The following is a 17,576-nucleotide window of genomic DNA, read 5'->3' on the forward strand; positions in this document are numbered from 1 at the left end:
AACAATTTTGCAGCTAACTGTCAAAATTTATCTTACAAGAGTAAAAACAGGATCTACCATTATATGATACTACTAAGTACTATATATTTTGGAACTATTAAGTTTCTTGGTCGTGTTTGTGTTTATATGAACTGATAAGCTAGCTATTAAACCATTTTATCAAGTACTTTCAACTTACACGGTTAGGTTTGATATGCAAACTATTAAACCAATTCTTAAATCACAGAGACATGATGTGCAAACTGAAAATAACAAGATCGATGACAATGTAAAAGATGCACAAACTTTTCATTGCTACAGATGCCAAAAATGCAATTCCAAATGTCTGAAAATCAGTAGAAAGGGGATAAGGAAAGCTGTCGCTACAGACTCCAATAGAGTTCCAATTTGTAAATGCTCAGAGAAGAATGAAATCTGGGGAGAGCTTTCACTATGGTGCTCAAATTTATGTTACTGTGACAGCTTCTTGATCAAACTGTTACAGAGATCAAGGTTGCAACTTTATTAAACTAAGTTTAATCACAAAAAGAATAAAGGCTTAACAGCTAGTAATAAGTTCCAGAGAAGCACCACATGTACAGAGACATTCAAGAGTATTTCATCTTCTTCAACCTGAATCAGAGCCGCTATTATCCAAATTATCAATGAAACAGGCATATTTGTAAAATAAGCACACTTACAAGTTAACAGAAGGTAAAGTTGGAAGTTGATCATACATACTACTATCCCCTACTCTCTCCAAGCAAAGAATAAAAATAAGTTCTGACCGTTTTGATGTTTTAAGTAAGAGAAGGAACGGATAACTTGAAAGAGCCATCAACAAGGTTTTGTCTACAATATCAACACAAGCAAGATTGCGAAAGCTAAATTCCCTATAGCACATTTCTTAAGGGCTTAGTGTTTGCCGTGTTATATACTGAAGATTTTCCAAAAGGCAGGAATCATTCTAGCTTGCAGACATAAAAATATGAAAGGCAAGAGGAGATGAAGGGCAAATTTTGTCTCCTTGATCCTGTACTAACGAGTTTATGGTTGAGCGCTAGGGAGTTGCACACTCAAAAGGAAAGGAAAAACAGAAGCTCGATTTGGGGATTCTATTCGGGCTTCTTAACTGCATGAACATATCGTTCCTCTTCTTCTTCTTCCGAGTTCCCTACTTTGTCCATTTTTCCATATCTTGGTGTAACCTACCATCTTCTGAAATATACTACTTTTTAGTTTTAAATGGTGCTTCCCATTCCCTGCCCCCCTTTTCCCATAAAGAAACTCTCTAACGAACAGTGAAAAGAACAATGGAAATAAGCTATTCTAATGAGTCTACATAATCAGCTTCCAATAGTAAACCATGAAATATAGAATCACAAAGTACAGAATCCTATATTAACCGCCAAAATAAGAAATATACAACCTCAGCATTCATGTAAAAGCATGATCTCAGAAATGTCCTAACAAAATTAATCTATGGAAGAACACAAATGTGGAACTATCGTGTGCTACGTTTATTAGAATTTAACAAAAGCTGATACATGTCCGCTGTCCATCAATCAGCAGTGGTCTATCAGTCATGAATCCTAAATTGATAAAACTACAACAATTACATTCCAAAAGTAACAAAAGTTTGTTTCAGGTTCCATTTTGAAGCTGTATCCACCACAAAACTTCATCATCAAGATATAGAAAGCAAGAAAGTAGGGCAGCAATCGGTGATGCTTTTAAAAACAATCATAAGAATCAAAATGAACAAGAATTGAATGGTAGGATCCTACCGCACAATCGAAAGAATGTATCACTGGGCACTCTTCTTTCCATTACCATAGTAATTGAGGTACCATCGAACAAATTTCTTCAATCCCGTCTGCAGATCCGTACTAGGCTTATATCCAAGCTCCCTCTGGGCCGAACTTATATTCGCATGAGTAAACTGCACATCCCCATTCCTTGGCAACTTCATCACCAATCTCTTAGCCTTCACCTTTAGCAACCTCTCCAAAATGCTGACAAGATCAGAAACCGGGACAGGGGATGTGTTCCCCAAATTAAACACCCGCAATTGAGCAGGGCCTTTCTTCTTCCCACCACTTCCAGTGCTCTTCTCGGCAGTATCCAGTGCTGCCAAACAACCCTTCACTATATCATCTACGTAGGTAAAATCCCTAGCTACTGTGCCATGGTTAGCTGCCTCGAATATGGGAATCGATTTTCCCTTCAAGATATCCCTTGTGAAAAAGAAGTAAGCCATGTCTGGCCTACCCCATGGTCCGTAAACGGTGAAAAACCTCAATCCAGTTAATGAAAGCCCATAGATATGATTATATGTATGAGCAATTTCTTCACCAGCCTTTTTAGTAGCAGCGTAAAGACTAGCAGGCTGATCTGTCCTATCCCTCTCCGAAAAGGGTACCTTAGTATTCAATCCATATACAGAACTAGATGATGCCCATACAATAGCAGGTTGAGGATTGACACTTTTACAAATTTCAAGTACATTAACAAGACCAGCAATATTACTATGAACATATGAGCCAGGATTTTCCATGGCATAACGTACACCTGCTTGTGCAGCCAAATGCATTACATGAGTAAATGGAACAATATCAAACAGTTTCTTCAAAAGGGTGGCATCATTGATGTCACCCTCAACAATGTACACCCCTGTTCGTTCTAAGAGCGCTTGGCGCGCTCTCTTGAGCGAGGGATCATAGTAATCATTGAAATTATCCAGCCCCAAAACGCCATCTCCTCGGCGTTTAAGGGCAACAGAGACATGAGTTCCTACAAAACCAGCAGCACCAGTAACCAATACAGAAATACCATTACGTGACCTTACTTTAGCTGAAGCCTTAATCCTTTTTTCCCAAGCTGGACCACCGTAGGAGCTGGTTCTAAGAGATCTTCTAGAGAGATCTGAAGAAACAGGGGATGAAGAAGATGGTGATCTATAGAAGAACACAAAGATCAAACCCAAGAATACAAATGACCAAAATGTAAGCTTGGCAAAGGAAAAATGCACCCTTAGCCTATTGTAAGGGGACTTTTCCATCTTGAACTTTCCAGGGGTTGATGGGATATTGTCAATGTGCTTCATTTGGGACATTACAATGACACTTTTGCCAAATCTTGGAGATTTGAGCAATACCCACTTTGGGTATTTCTTGTTTTCAAAGGAAATCACCAAATTTTCTTGGAAAAAGCTTAGGGTTAGGGTTTGTAAAAAATCCTTCCTTTATTTTTTTGTTGTTGTATTTTCCGTTGTAATGAAGGGTTAGTTGTTGATAGTGGAAATGGAGATAAGAAAAAGAAAAAGGGTGGCTATAGTGTTGGTGGTGATGAGGGTATGGAACTTTAGCGCTATATTTATGGGAATCTTCTGGTTTCTTGGAGGGACTGGTTGTTGTTGTTGGAACAAAATGGTAGTAGTAATTATTTTCTTTTTACGGGTTTCTTTGGCTTTGGTTAGACAGAAGAAAGATTAATGATTGATTAAGAAATGGGAGTGTGGGTGTGTGTGTGTGAGAGAGAGAGAGAGATTGTGTGTGTGTGGGGACTAATTGAGGAGGGAGAAGGAGAAGGAGAATATGGTTTGAACAATTTAAAAGGGAATAATGATAGATTGGAAGTGGACTAATAGAGAAGAGGTTGAGTTTTAGGGGGTGGGTTAGGAGATAAAATACATAGTCAAACAAGACTGTAATTAATGAAAAGGGTTAACCTCGGTAGAAAAAGCTTTGAGTATAAAGTTAATGAACCATAATTTTTATCATTACAGTGAAAAAGCTGACAAATAACTGGTGACTATGTTGCTAAATTGGTAAGTAAAGTATATTTCTACTCCTTTTGGGAAGAGTTGGTTTTTGTCTTATTGAGGGGGGGGGGGGGGGAGGGTAGAGCTGGGAGGTGAGAGGTGGGTGGTTATTGCATTGATTGGTGGAAATAAAGGACCTTGAAGTTAAGGCTTTATTTTCATAAAGTTGTTAACTTTAAACCAGATTTTAATGAGGGGAGGTTCTTGATTTGGGGAAAAGTTAATTAAGGTTTTGGTGTTTCTGGAACTGTGAGTAAATTGGGGTGGTTTGTTGGTAATGCAGTGGATGAAAGTTTGTAGTTAATTGTGAGAGGTTCTTGATTTTTACCAAATTTGGATGGTGAGATAATTTTTTGAATCTCCTCACTCTTTTTATTTAATTTACTACTACTCTCCCTGTCTCAAAATATTGTGATTTCTAAAAATAGTTGTCTCAAATTAATTATCATTTTAGAAGTTCAAAATAGAATGTATTGTTTTCATTTTATCCTTAATAGTAATTGTTCTTAAAAATGGAGATGGCACATAAATAGAGTTCAATGAAGGGAGATCATATTTTAAGACATATATAAGGGTATAAAATAATCCAAAGTCCCTCCTAATTTATGTTTTTTAAGGGGCGTGTAAAAGAGAAACACGACATATAATTTGAGACGGATGGTGTAATCTTCTAGATGATATTGATGGAAAATGCACACCCATGCCTCTTTCCATCTTAAAAGTATGCAATTTATATTTAACTAGTGCAATTATTAGAAATTAAGGAACATCTCAATTCAAGAAGCTTTAATAAAAAGGAAGTCTTGAATGTGTAAATTAAGCTCTCTTACTTTTTTCTCAAAATGAGAGTACAACAATGGCTTTCTTTTTTGTCTAAATTAAATTACTACTATTTGATGTTATGCTAATTTGATTTCTTAGCAAAGAGAGAAGTAGATTTTCTAGAAGAATTAAATAGCTAAGTAGTCATCTTCAGTTTGAACTTTTTTTACTTAATTTTACCTAATGAAAGCTATATTTTTCTCAACAAGAAAGCGTACGGCATCTATGTGTAGCTAGAAAAGTAATTCTCGTGCTAAAAGGAATTATGGCTTTAGTAAGAAAAGTTAATGCGTAACTATATTAATAAAATATTACTTGTCTTTTCTAGAACAATTGTTTTTCCATTGTTAGAATGCATATTATATAATAAAGTTCACAATTTTGGCTCAACTATTTTAGATGTTAGGCAAAGTAGTAGCATGTTTTTCACCATTCACGGCTTTCTTTATCTTTCCTTTTTCTTTTTGTTTCTTTTTTTCTAGACGATTGATTTTCAGAAAATTATCTTGTTTCTTGCATTTAGATTATGCAATGAAGTATATATTACACTTTGTTACGAATACATTTAATTTGTGAATGCCCAACAACTCATCCATGAACCATTTTTGAATTATACATGAATATATTTATTACACTTATCTAATATCTTGTAACTCTCAAGTAAATTGTACACTATATATACGGTGTTCCTCATTCTACAAAAGACATCAATAAGATAGACTTGAATACAACTTGATAAAGTATAAAGTTTTATCTATATTTCTTGGCTTATATTTCTATAATTTTATAATACGTTATCAGCACGAGTTGCTCAAATCATAGTTACTTTGCCTGCTCCACAGGGCTCTAATTTCATTCCCGTCTTTTGAAGTTGAGTCTACTTTTTCATCCGGTATGTATTTACAGTTTTATTCTTGGCAACGTTTTAATATATATATAAGCTTGTCACGACCCGGATTCCCACCATCGTGACAAGTTGGTATCAGAGCACTAGGTTGCGTAGGTCTCACAATTCACGAACAAGCTAGGTAGAGTCTGAGGATCGGTACGGAGACGTCTGTGCTTATCCCCCAGGCTACAGATTTAGGAACAATTTCACTTCTATTCTTCTCTATTGTGCTATTTGATCTCTCAATGCTAATTGGATTCTCCACTCTTGTTCTTTCGCAGATGGCGAGAACACGTACTGCTTCTTCAGCCGAGCAGCAGCCAGAGCCCCCAGTGGCAGCTCCTACGAGGGGCAGAGGTCGAGGCAGGGACAGGGCTCAGCCTAGAGCTCGAGCAGCAGCGCCAGCGATGGAGCCTCAGGTGGAGTTTGATAAGGAGGCTCCAGCCCAGCCCGTCCCAGCAGGGCCAACTTAGGTTCCAGAGGGGTTCATCGCTACCCCGGTACTTCAGGATGCTTTGGTCCGTTTAGTGGGCTTTATGGAGAGTGTTGCTCAGGCCGGTACATTTCTTTTGTACCAGCCGTCTCTCAGGCTGGGGGAGGAGCCCAGACTCCCGCTACCCACACTCCGGAGCAGATGGCTCCTCAGTTTCAAACTCCAGCAGCTCAGCCCGTTGGGGTAGTTCCGTCGGGTGTTGCAGCACAGACCGACGATGGATCAGCTATGTCTTCTGAGGCTTTGTGGAGATTGGATAGGTTTACCAAGCTTTTCACCACTACCTATGGCGGTACATCTTCAGAGGATCCCCAAGACTATCTAGACAGTTGTCACGAGGTGTTATGTAACATGGGGATAGTGGAGACCAATGGGGTCGACTTTGCCGCCTTTCGTCTGTCAGGTTCCGCCAAAAAATGGTGGAGGAATTTTTGTTTGGCTAGACCAGCTGGGTCACCTGCTTTGACTTGGGACCAGTTCTCTCAGCTATTTCTCGAGAAGTTCCTTCCTGTTACACTGAGAGAGTACTATCGCAGGCAGTTCGAGCGTCTCCAGCAGGGCAGCATATCCGTTACTCAGTACGAGATCCGCTTTATTAATTTGGCCCGTCATGCTCTTCTTATACTCCCCACCTAGAGAGAGAGGGTGAGGAGGTTTATTGAGGGACTTGCTCAGCCTATTAGATTGCAGATGGCTAAGGAGACAGGGAGCGAGATTTCTTTCCAGGATGCAGCCAATATGGCCAGACGAGTTGAGATGCTGTTAGCTCAAGGGAGTGGTCAGGGGTCTGACAAGAGGCCTCGTCACTCTGGTGAATTCAGTGGGGCCTCATCTGGAGGCCGGGGTACTTTTGGTAGAGGCCATCCTCCCAGGCCGTTTCATTCAGCGCTTCAGGCTTCTCACGGTGCTCCAGGTGGTCGTGGCTCTCATATGCACTATTCCGATCAGCTAGCCTATAATGCACCACCAGCTCCTATCAGTGCACCTCCGCTTTAGAGTTTTCAAGGTGATTACTCCGGCCGCCAGGGCCAGTTTCAGGGTCATCAGCCATAACAGCGAGATCTTGTTGGCGATCCAAGGCACATTGCTAGGTATTGCCCTCGAGTATCGAGCAGTTCTCAGCATCAGGGTTCTCGTGCCATGTTCCCGGCACCGGGTGTTCTACCGCCCGCTCAGTCAGCTAGAGGTAGAGGTCAGACACCTAGATGTGGAGATCGAGGTATTAGAGGTGGAGGTCAGGCCGCTAGAGGTAGAGGCCAGCCAGCCAGGGCCCGTCCTCGAGATGTAGTTCAGAGTGGGGTGGGGCCCAGCCCCGATGCTATGCTTTTCCATCCAGGCCTGAGGCTGAGTCATCTGACGCGATTATCACAGGTAAGGTTTCAGTTTGCAGTAGGGATGCCTCAGTGTTATTTGATCCGGGATCTACTTATTTATATGCATCATCCTATTTTGCCTCATATTTGGTTGTGCCTCGTGATTCTTTGGGTGCTCCCGTTTATGTGTCCACACCGGTGAGGGATTCTATTGAGGTAGATGGTGTCTATCTGTGTGTGGTCATTATTGGGGGTCTTGAGACTTATGTAGATCTCCTATTTCTCGATATGGTTGACTTTGATGTCATTTTGGGGATGGATTGGTTGTCGCCTTATCATGCTATATTGGACTGTCACGCCAAGACAGTGACCTTAGCCTTGCCGAGGTTGCCTCGGTTAGAGTGAAGAGGGACTCCTGGTCATTCTACCAGTAGAGTTGTTTCTTATATGAAGGCTCGGCGCATGGTCGAGAAATGTTGTCTAGCTTAATTGGCTTATGTCTGCGATTCTAATGCGGAGGTTCCTTCCATAGATTCTGTACCAGTTGTTCGAGAGTTCCTAGAGGTATTTCCTGTAGACCTGTCGGGGATGACACCTGACAGGGATATTGACTTCTGTATTGATTTGGTTCCGGGCACTCAGCCCATTTCTATTCCGCCATACCGCATGGCCCCGCCAGAGTTGAAAGAATTGAAGGAGCAGTTGCAAGATTTGCTTGATAAGGGCTTTATTAGACCTAGTGTCTCGCCCAAGGGTGCGCCGGTGTTATTTGTAAAGAAGAAGGATGGGTCGATGAGGATGTGCATAGACTATCGGCAGCTGAACAAAGTCACCATCAAGAACAAGTATCCATTGCCGAGGATTATGACTTATTTGATCAGTTTCAGGGTGCTAAAGTGTTTTCGAAGATTGATTTGAGATCTAGCTACCATCAGTTGAGGATTAGGGCATCCGACGTCCCTAAGACAACTTTTCGAACTCGGTATGGGCATTATGAGTTTCTAGTGATGTCATTCGGGCTGACAAATGCCCCAGCAACATTTATGGATTTGATGAACCGAGTGTTCAAGCCCTATCTAGATTCCTTTGTGAGTGTTTATTTATGATATCTTGATCTACTCCCGCAGCCGAGAGGAGCATGAGCAACATCTTCGGATCGTTCTTCAGACTCTGAGAGACAGCCAGTTATATGCTAAGTTTTTCAAAATATGAGTTTTGGTTGAGTTCAGTTGCTTTCTTGGGTCACATTGTATCAGCAGAGGGTATTCAGGTGGATCCTAAGAAGATTGAGGCCGTTAAGAATTGGCCTAGACCTACATCATCTACATAGATCCAGAGTTTCTTGGGATTGGCGGGTTATTACCGTCGGTTTGTGGAGGGGTTTTCATCTATAGCAGCCTCGATGACCAGGTTGACCCAGAAGAGTGCCCCGTTCAGATGGTCGGATGAGTGTGAGGCGAGCTTTTAGAAGCTCAAGATAGCTTTGACTACGGTGCCGGTGTTGCCCACAGGTTCAGGGCCCTATACAATATATTGTGATGCATCTCGTATTGGACTCGGTGCAGTATTGATGCAGGGTGGCAAGGTTATTGCATATCCTCCACGGCAGCTGAAGATTCATGAGAAGAATTATCAAGTTCATGACTTGGAGCTGGAAACCATTGTTCACGCGCTGAAGATTTGGAGGCACTATTTATATGGCGTGTCGTGTGAGGTGTTCACGGATCATAAGAATTTGCAGTATTTTTTCAAGCAGAAGGAGCTCAATTTCAGGTAAAGAAGGTGGTTGGAGCTATTGAAAGACTATGATATCACCATCTTGTATCATCTCGGGAAGGCCAATTGGTGGCCTATGCTTTGAGTAGGAAGTCAGCCATCATGGGCAGCCTTGCGTACATTCCAGTCGGTGAGAGACCGCTTGCATTAGATGTTCAGGCCTTAGCCAATCAGTTCATGAGGTTGGATGTTTCTGAGCCCAGTCGTGTTTTAGCTTGCACAGTTGCTCGATCTTCCTTGTTTGAGCGTATCAGGGATCAGCAGTATGATGACCCTCATTTGCTTTTCCTTAAGGTCACATTGCGGCACGGTGATGCCAAGCAGGTTACAGTTGGAGATGATAGAGTTTTGAGGATGCAGGGTCGTGTTTGTGTGCCTAATGTGGATGGACTTCGTGAGTTGATTCTAGAGGAGGCCCACAGTTCCCGGTATTCTATTCATCCTGGCGCCGCCAAGATGTATCAGGACTTGCGGAAACATTACTGGTAGAGGAGAATAAAGAAGGATATAGTAGCATATGTAGCTCGGTGCCTGAATTGTCAGCAAGTAAAGTACGAGCATCAGAGGCCTGGTGGTTTGCTTCAAAAGATAGAGATTCCTGAGTGGAAATGGGAGCGTATCATCATGGATTTCGTTGTTGGACTCCCACGGACTCAAAGGAAGTTCGATGCGATTTGGGTTATTATGGATAGGCTGACCAAGTCAGCGCATTTCATTCCTGTGGTAGTTTCCTATTCTTCGGAGTGGTTGGCAGAGATTTATATCCGTGAGATTGTTTGTCTTCATGGTGTGCCCATGTCTATCATTTCTGATCGAGGTACACAGTTTACTTTGCATTTCTGGAGGGTAGTACAACGTGAGTTGGGTACTCGAGTCGAGTTGAGCACATCATTTCATCCTCAGATGGACGGACAGTCCGAGCGTACTATTCAGATCTTGGAGGATATGCTCCGCGCCCGTGTTATTGACTTTGGAGGTTCTTGGGTTCAGTTCTTGCCGTTAGCGGAGTTTGCCTACAACAACAACTATCAGTCGAGCATCCAGATGGCTCCCTATGAGGCGTTATATGGTAGACGGTGTCGATCGCCGGTTGGGTGGTGTGAGCCGGGAGAGGCTCGGTTATTGGGTACATATTTAGTGTAGGATGCCTTGGATAAGGTTAAGATCATTCAGGATAGACTTAGTACAGCTCAGTCCAGGCAGAAGAGTTATGCCCACCGTAAGGTTCGTGACGTGGCATTCATGGTCGGAGAGAGGGTGTTGCTTCGGGTGTCGCCCATGAAGCGTGTGATGCGGTTTGGGAAGAAGGGCAAGTTAAGCCCTAGGTTCATCGGGCCTTTTGAGATTCTTGATCGAGTGGGTGAGGTGGCCGACAGACTTGCGTTTCCACCAGGCTTATCAACGGTGCATCCAGTATTCCATGTGTCCATACTTCGGAAGTATCACGGCGATCCATCCCACGTGTTAGATTTCAGCACTGTCCAGTTGGACAAGGATTTGACTTACGAGGAAGAGCCGGTAGCCATTTTAGATCGGCAGGTTAGTCAGTTGAGATCGAAGAGTTATCCTTCGGTACTGGCCGTGTTGACCCGAGTTGCATTGCTGCTTTCAGACCCACAGGAGCCCCAAGGTAGATATGTCGGCGTTCGCACACCCTGGAATCCCCTTCCAGTTATTCTAGTTACTGTTTCTTTTAATTCAAAGACAGTTGTAGTTTTTTTCAGCCAGTATTTGTAGTGACTCTTAGAAGTTCGTTAATTGTGACCCCAGTTTCTGGGTAGTTGTGTATAAGCACTTGGGTTATTATGAAATTCTGCACTCTTTAATCTGTTTTGGTTTAATTATTGTTATTTACTGATTTGGTCAAGGGTTAGCGTATTAAATCTTTAATCGTTGGCTTGCTTAGTATCCGAAAAGTTAGGTATTATCAGGTCCCGACGGTGGAAAATCCGGGTCGTGACAAAGCTATACGGTAGAAGGCTATTAACTTTGATTTTGTGCCAGTTTCAATTTTGAATGTATGTTCCACTAATGTCTATCTGATCCTAATTTAGTCTTTGGTAAAGATAAAGTATACAATCATCTGTTAAATACTTAATATAAAGAATTAGCATATTAGTTAGAATAAAGATGATTTCTTTTCTCTCTCCATGTAACCATGACTATATATGCTAATGAATTAATACTTGTTTCTTCATTTTCTATTTCAAATTTTTTGTAAAACTTGCACATGGGTGAGGAAATTATCGTATTAGTTTATCTTACAATGTTTTATATTTTAGTAGACTAAGTAATCGACATAAATGATGCTTTATTAATTAAACTTAGTAATTATACGATTGCATTTAGTATACATAGTATAATTAAAGATTATGCATTAATTTACTATGATACATAATGAAGTAACAACACATGTTCTCTTAATTTTACGATTTAGTATACTACCCTATAACTATAAATGGTATGCATTGGTAATAATTCTTATCATTCTAATTCACTTATTTTCTATGATAGTTTTTATTATGTCGAATTTGTCAAAGCTTGAATTTGTGGCACTTGGCATATTTGGAAATAATTATTTGCCATGGGTACTTGATGCTGAAATTCACCTTGACGCTAAAGGTCTTGGTGACATATTAAAGAAGGAAATGGAGCATCAAGTCAGGATAAGGCGAAAGCCACGATTTTCCTTCGCCATCATCTCGATGAAGGGTTAAAAAGTGAATATTTAATCTTGAAAGATCCATTTCAATTATGGACTAGTTTGAAGGAACGATATGACCACCTAAAAGATTGCCAAGAGCTCGTCGTTAGTGGATGCACTTACAGCTACAAGATTATAAGATCATAAGTGAACATAATTCTTCGGTATATAGAATAATTTTCCAACTAAAATTATGTGGGGAATCTATGAATGGCAAGGACATGTTGGAAAAGATTCTTTCCACTTTTCATGCCTCAAATATGGTGTTACAACAACAATACCGTAAAAAGGGATTTAAGAAATATCCTGAGTACTTTCATGCCTTATGGTGGCTGAACAACATAATGCCCTTTTAGTGAAAAGTCATGAAGCCCGCCCCACTGGATCAGCTCCATTCCCGCATTTTCCTCCGGATTATACTACACTAGTATTAGTGTAGTCGAATCACATGCCATAGTAAACAAGGAGTTTACTAATGATTTTATTATTTAGCATGACCGGTTGAGCCATACCGGTTATAATATGATGCGCAAAATAATTGAGAATTCACATGGTCATTCACTGAAGAACCATAAGATTCTTCAAACTAAAGAATTCTCTTGTGTTGCATGTTCTCAAGGCAAATGATTATTAGACCATCAGTAATTAAAGTTGGAGTTGAATCTCCTGCATTTTTGGAACGTATACAGGGTGATATATGTGGGCCAATACACCCTCCCTGTGGACCATTCAGATATTATATGATTTGATAGATGCATCTACAAGATGGTCACATGTGTGCTTGTTATCAACCCACAATTTGGCCTTTGCGAGGTTACTAGCTCAATTAGGCCTTTAATGATTATTGCATATCAATTGGGATAACAATTGAGCATCCAGTTGCTTATGCTCATACTCAAAATGGTCTAGCGGAATCATTGATCAAACGCTTCCAATTAATTGCTAGACCAATGCTTATGAGAACAAAACTTCCCATTTCGATATGGGGCCATGCTATTTTGCATGCAACAGCTCTTGTGTAGATTAGACCTACAAGTTATCATAAAGTCTCCCTAATACAATTGGCTTTTGGTCAGAAGCCAAATATTTTCCATCTTAGAATATTTGGATGTGGAGTATATATTCCAATTGCTCTACCACAACGCACAAAGATGGGACCCCAAAGAAGATTGGGGATATATGTTGGGTATGAATCTCCTTCTATTATAAAATATTTGGAACCTATGACTGGAGATTTATTTACGGCAAGATTTGATGATTGTCATTTTGATGAATCAGTATACCCAATATTAGGGGAAGAAAATAAGCAATTGCAAAAAGAGATAGATCGGAATGCATTATCACTTTAGACCCTCAAACAAATAAATATGAACACGAGGTTCAAAAGATAATTTATTTGTAAAATATTGCAAATCAACTATCAGATGCATTCACTAACCTACCAAGGGTGCATAAGTCACATATTTCAGCGGCTAATGCTCCTATTCAAATTGATGTCCCGGTTGGACAATCTATAAATACAAATGAGTCTAAGCCACGCTTGAAACGTGGTAGACCAATTGGTTCCAACGATAAAATTCCTCGAAAGCGAAAAGGAGCAAATGATCAAGGAGATCATAATATGGAGGCAATTGCTCAAAAAGAGCCCCGTGACATAACAAACGATAAGATCTCAAAGGAGGTCCAGGTACCTGAAAATAATAAGAATGAAGATATCTCAATAAGTTATGTCTCTACGGGAAAAAGGTGGAATCGAAATAAGCTTATAATATTGTTGTTGAGATAATATAGCAAGATGGGGATCTTGAACCAAGATCTGTTGATGAATGTAGACAGAGAAATGATTCGCAAAAATGGAATGATGCTATCTAGGCAGAATTAACTTCACTTAAAAAACGTGAAGTATTCGGACGTATAGTTCGAACACCTGAAGGAATAAAGCTAGTGGGATATAAATGGATTTTTGTGCGAAAATGAAATGATAAAAATAAAGTCGTTAGATATAAAGCACGACTTGTGGCACAAATCGCAAAGGCCTGACATTGATTATATGGAGACATATTCTCCTATGGTAGATGCAATCACCTTTAGGTATCTTATAAATCTGGCAGTCTATGAAAAACTTGATATGCGTCCGGTAGATGTTGTCACAGCCTATTTGTATGGCACATTAGACAACGAAATTTATATGAAAATTCCTGAAGGGTTTAAAGTGCCTGAAGCTTATAAAGGTTTACGGAAAACTTATTTAATAAAGCTTCAAAAATCCTTATATGGATTGAAACAATCAGGGCGAATATGGTATAATCGCTTGAGTGAGTACTTGCTAAAAGAAGGGTATAAGAATGATCCAGTTTGTCCTTGTGTCTTTATAAAATGGTCTGGATCAGAATTTGTTATAATCGCTGTGTATGTTGATGATGTAAATATCATTGGAACTCCCAAGGAGCTTCCAAAAGCAGTAAACTGTTTGAAGAAAGAGTTTGAAATGAAAGATCTTGGAAAGATAAAATTTTGTCTTGGTCTACAAATTGAGCATATGAAAGATGGAATTTTTGTCCATCAATCAACTTATACCGAGAAGATCCTAAAGCATTTATATGGATAAAGCACATCCATTGAGTACCTTGATGGTTGTGAGATCACTTGATATAAATAAAGATACATTTCGACCTCATGAAAATGATGGAGATCTTCTTGGTGATTAAACTCCATATCTTAGTGCAATTGGCGCACTAATGTATCTTGCAATAATACTCGACCAAATATAACTTTTGCAGTAAGTTTATTAACAAGATTTAGTTCCTTTCCAACAACAAGACACTGCTTATTTTAAGATACCCCCGAGGGACTATTGATATGGGATTATTTTATTCTTTTGAATCCGATTCACAAATGACTGGTTATGCAGATGCATGTTATTTGTCCGATCCACATAAAGTCCGATTTCAAACAGGCTATCTATTTACTTGTGGAGGTACAACTATTTCATGGCGTTCAACAATATAAACTTTGTTCCAATCATGCAGAGATAATAGCTATTCATGAGGCTAGTCGAGAGTGTATCTGGTTGAGATCCGTGACTCAACACACTTAACAACTGTGTGGTCTTTCTTTAAAAACGAAGATTTCAACGATATAGTATGAAGATAATGCTGCTCGCATAGCTCAACTTAAAGGAGGATATATCAAAGGAGACAGAACAAAGCACATTTTACCAAAGTTCTTTTTCACACACGATCTTCAGCAAAATGGTGAGATAGATGTTCAACAAATCCGTTCAAGTGACAATTTAGCAGATTTATTCACTAAGTCATTGCCAACATCAACATTTGAGAAGCTGAGACATGAGATTGGAATGCGTCGTATCCGAGATATCAAATAAAGTTTCATCAAGGGGAGTATAATACGCGTTGTACTCTTTTTCCCTTAACCAAAGTTTTGTCCCAATTGGATTTTCCTGATAAGGTTTTTAACGAGGCAACACTCAATGCGTATTACAAGATATGTATACTCTTTTTTCCTTCACTAGGCTTTTTCCCACCGGGTTTTTTTTAGTAAGGTTTTAACGAGGCACATTATCTAGGAACATTCAAGGGGGAGTGTTATGAATACACTGAATTTGTGAATGTCCAACAACTCATCCATGAACCATTTTGGATTATACATGAATATGTTTATTACACTCCTTTAATATTTTGTAACTCGCATGTAAATTGTACACTATATATACGGTGTTTCTGATTCTACAAAAGACATCAATAAGATAGACGTGAATACAACTTGATAAAGTATAAAGTTTTATCTATATTTCTTGGCTTATATAGCTATAATTTTATAATACACTTTTCTTTGTAAGTTGTTTTTTTTTTTTTTCAATAAGCGTGTACCGATGTACTGCTCTAGTTAATGAGACATATGCCCCTTAGATGTTAGTTCAACAATCAATTATAGAAAAACAAACTTTTCATTTTTTCTCTAAATGTAAAAAAGGTTTTCGTTCACTATCCGATTTATTGAAACATGGAAAAAGAATGTATCAAATGAGTGACTAAATGCTTCCCACTAGTGCTTTTTTCGGGACCCATTGATAAGGACAAATAAAGGTTTCTTGTCAAATATTGATTTCTCGCTTCCTTCCACATGGCTTTTGTTCTCTAAAAATGCAATGAAAAAAAGGAAGAAAAAGATTAGAGGCAATAGCCCTCCAATTTTGCACGAGTACAATCCACAACAAAACAAGTTCCTCTCAACAACAATTTTATAAAGTTATTTAGAGGGAGGGGTAAGCCACTAAATAGGGGAAGGGAAGACTTTTGATGAGATTGGAACAACTTGTTTAAATAATGAATATTAGAACATCACAAACTAAATATTCATTTTTTTTTACATCTCCTCATTTTCCTTGCATATATTGTTTCTTTTCTTTCTTTATTTCTTAATTTTCGTGAGTAGGTAAAAATAGACCAAAGATTTAAGTCAGTAATTGAGTCTAATCTCTTTCTAATACAGTAATACACAAGGTTGGATGAAGGATCAGATCACAACGAATCTATATATATATGCAATCTTATAATACATTTTGTTATAAATTATTTTTACGGCCTGAACTGATAACCTCTTGTTCATACAACAACTCTATACATTTGCACCAAAACTCCCATTTTATCAAGTTAAATGTGGTAAGTATCCATACTTTGCATCTTCCCTAGAGTGGTGGAGGTTTAAAATAGAGGATGAGGTGTTTGAGTTAATGCAAAATGCCCCAAAAGGAGACAGAGTCATGTGAAAGTTCACATTAGTTTGCTGGTAATAAGGCAACCTTGAAAGCAAGGCAAGAAACATAACATGTCTTTCCCTTATATTCAGTGGCTTATGTTGTAAAGTTTGTTAGGCCAGCTATCATGTGAATTTGTATGTCCATTATTATTAGCCTCACTAAATTAAAATTACCAACACCTAACTCTACTCTTCCTTCAACTTAAAGCTTTTTTTTTTTTGCCTAAAAAGTAAGAACAGTGACGTTGACCGAAGAAAATTCAAAAGGCTAGTAATTAAATATACTACATTGCCTCTTTGACTTTCTTAATAATAGTGAAAACAATCATCATATATGATGCATATATTTCCTATACTATAGTATGCAAATCAGTGACGAAGCCAGAAAATTCAATATTGTTACTGGGCTATGCAAAGGTGTTCAAAATCTATTTTTAATCAATAACAAACAATATTTTACCTTATACGTAATATAATTTTTCGATGAAAGGTGACCACCCTTGGGCCAACATAGCTTCCCCCTATGCAAACCAATCTCCTTCACTTTCCTAACGATGGCTCAGGGGTTGTTAGAGAAAATGCAGTATAATAGAAGAGTTCGCTTTGCCGCGTAAGATTCTCAAATCAATCACAATTATTATCTGAGGTCCATTTTCATTTTCTTTCCTGCTCGAAAAAGGAAATCAAAGAAAAGCAACTTGCTTCTCATCATAACAATATATCCATTTTTTTATGTACACGAAGCCCCTTTCTTCTTCTCATGACGCTAGAATCATCATGAGATATTATCATATAGTCGATAAATATTTAGCCCGAATTCCAAAAAATTAATTAATAATGACTTCCTACGCATATCTCTAAACATGACTCAAACTCCAAATTTCTGAATTTCAAGGTAAGTCGCTTATCATTTAATTCAATCACCTCTGGTCATAAAATTCTCTTAGTTACATGAATTGATCAAAAAAAGTTCTTGTAACACCCTTGACGCATTCGGA

The 17,576-nt window shown here is 39.0% G+C and overlaps 1 protein-coding gene across 1 annotated transcript; it reads right to left on the reverse strand.

The window, feature by feature from the left end:
• LOC109227689 (UDP-glucuronate 4-epimerase 3) lies at positions 273 to 3,662 on the reverse strand. Its single transcript, XM_019392887.1, has 2 exons — positions 1,767 to 3,662; positions 273 to 475 (listed from the first exon to the last, which is right to left on the reverse strand). Exon 1 carries the CDS (start codon positions 3,092 to 3,094, stop codon positions 1,787 to 1,789), a length of 1,308 nt encoding a protein of 435 aa, XP_019248432.1. The 5' UTR covers positions 3,095 to 3,662; the 3' UTR covers positions 273 to 475; positions 1,767 to 1,786.

Source organism: Nicotiana attenuata, chromosome 1 (assembly GCF_001879085.1).
Source record: "Nicotiana attenuata strain UT chromosome 1, NIATTr2, whole genome shotgun sequence".
Taxonomy (NCBI): domain Eukaryota; kingdom Viridiplantae; phylum Streptophyta; class Magnoliopsida; order Solanales; family Solanaceae; genus Nicotiana; species Nicotiana attenuata.

Bases quoted from the DNA above. Each gene is read 5' to 3' on its own strand.
- LOC109227689 (XM_019392887.1), bottom strand. From the start codon at position 3,094: ATGTCCCAAATGAAGCACATTGACAATATCCCATCAACCCCTGGAAAG.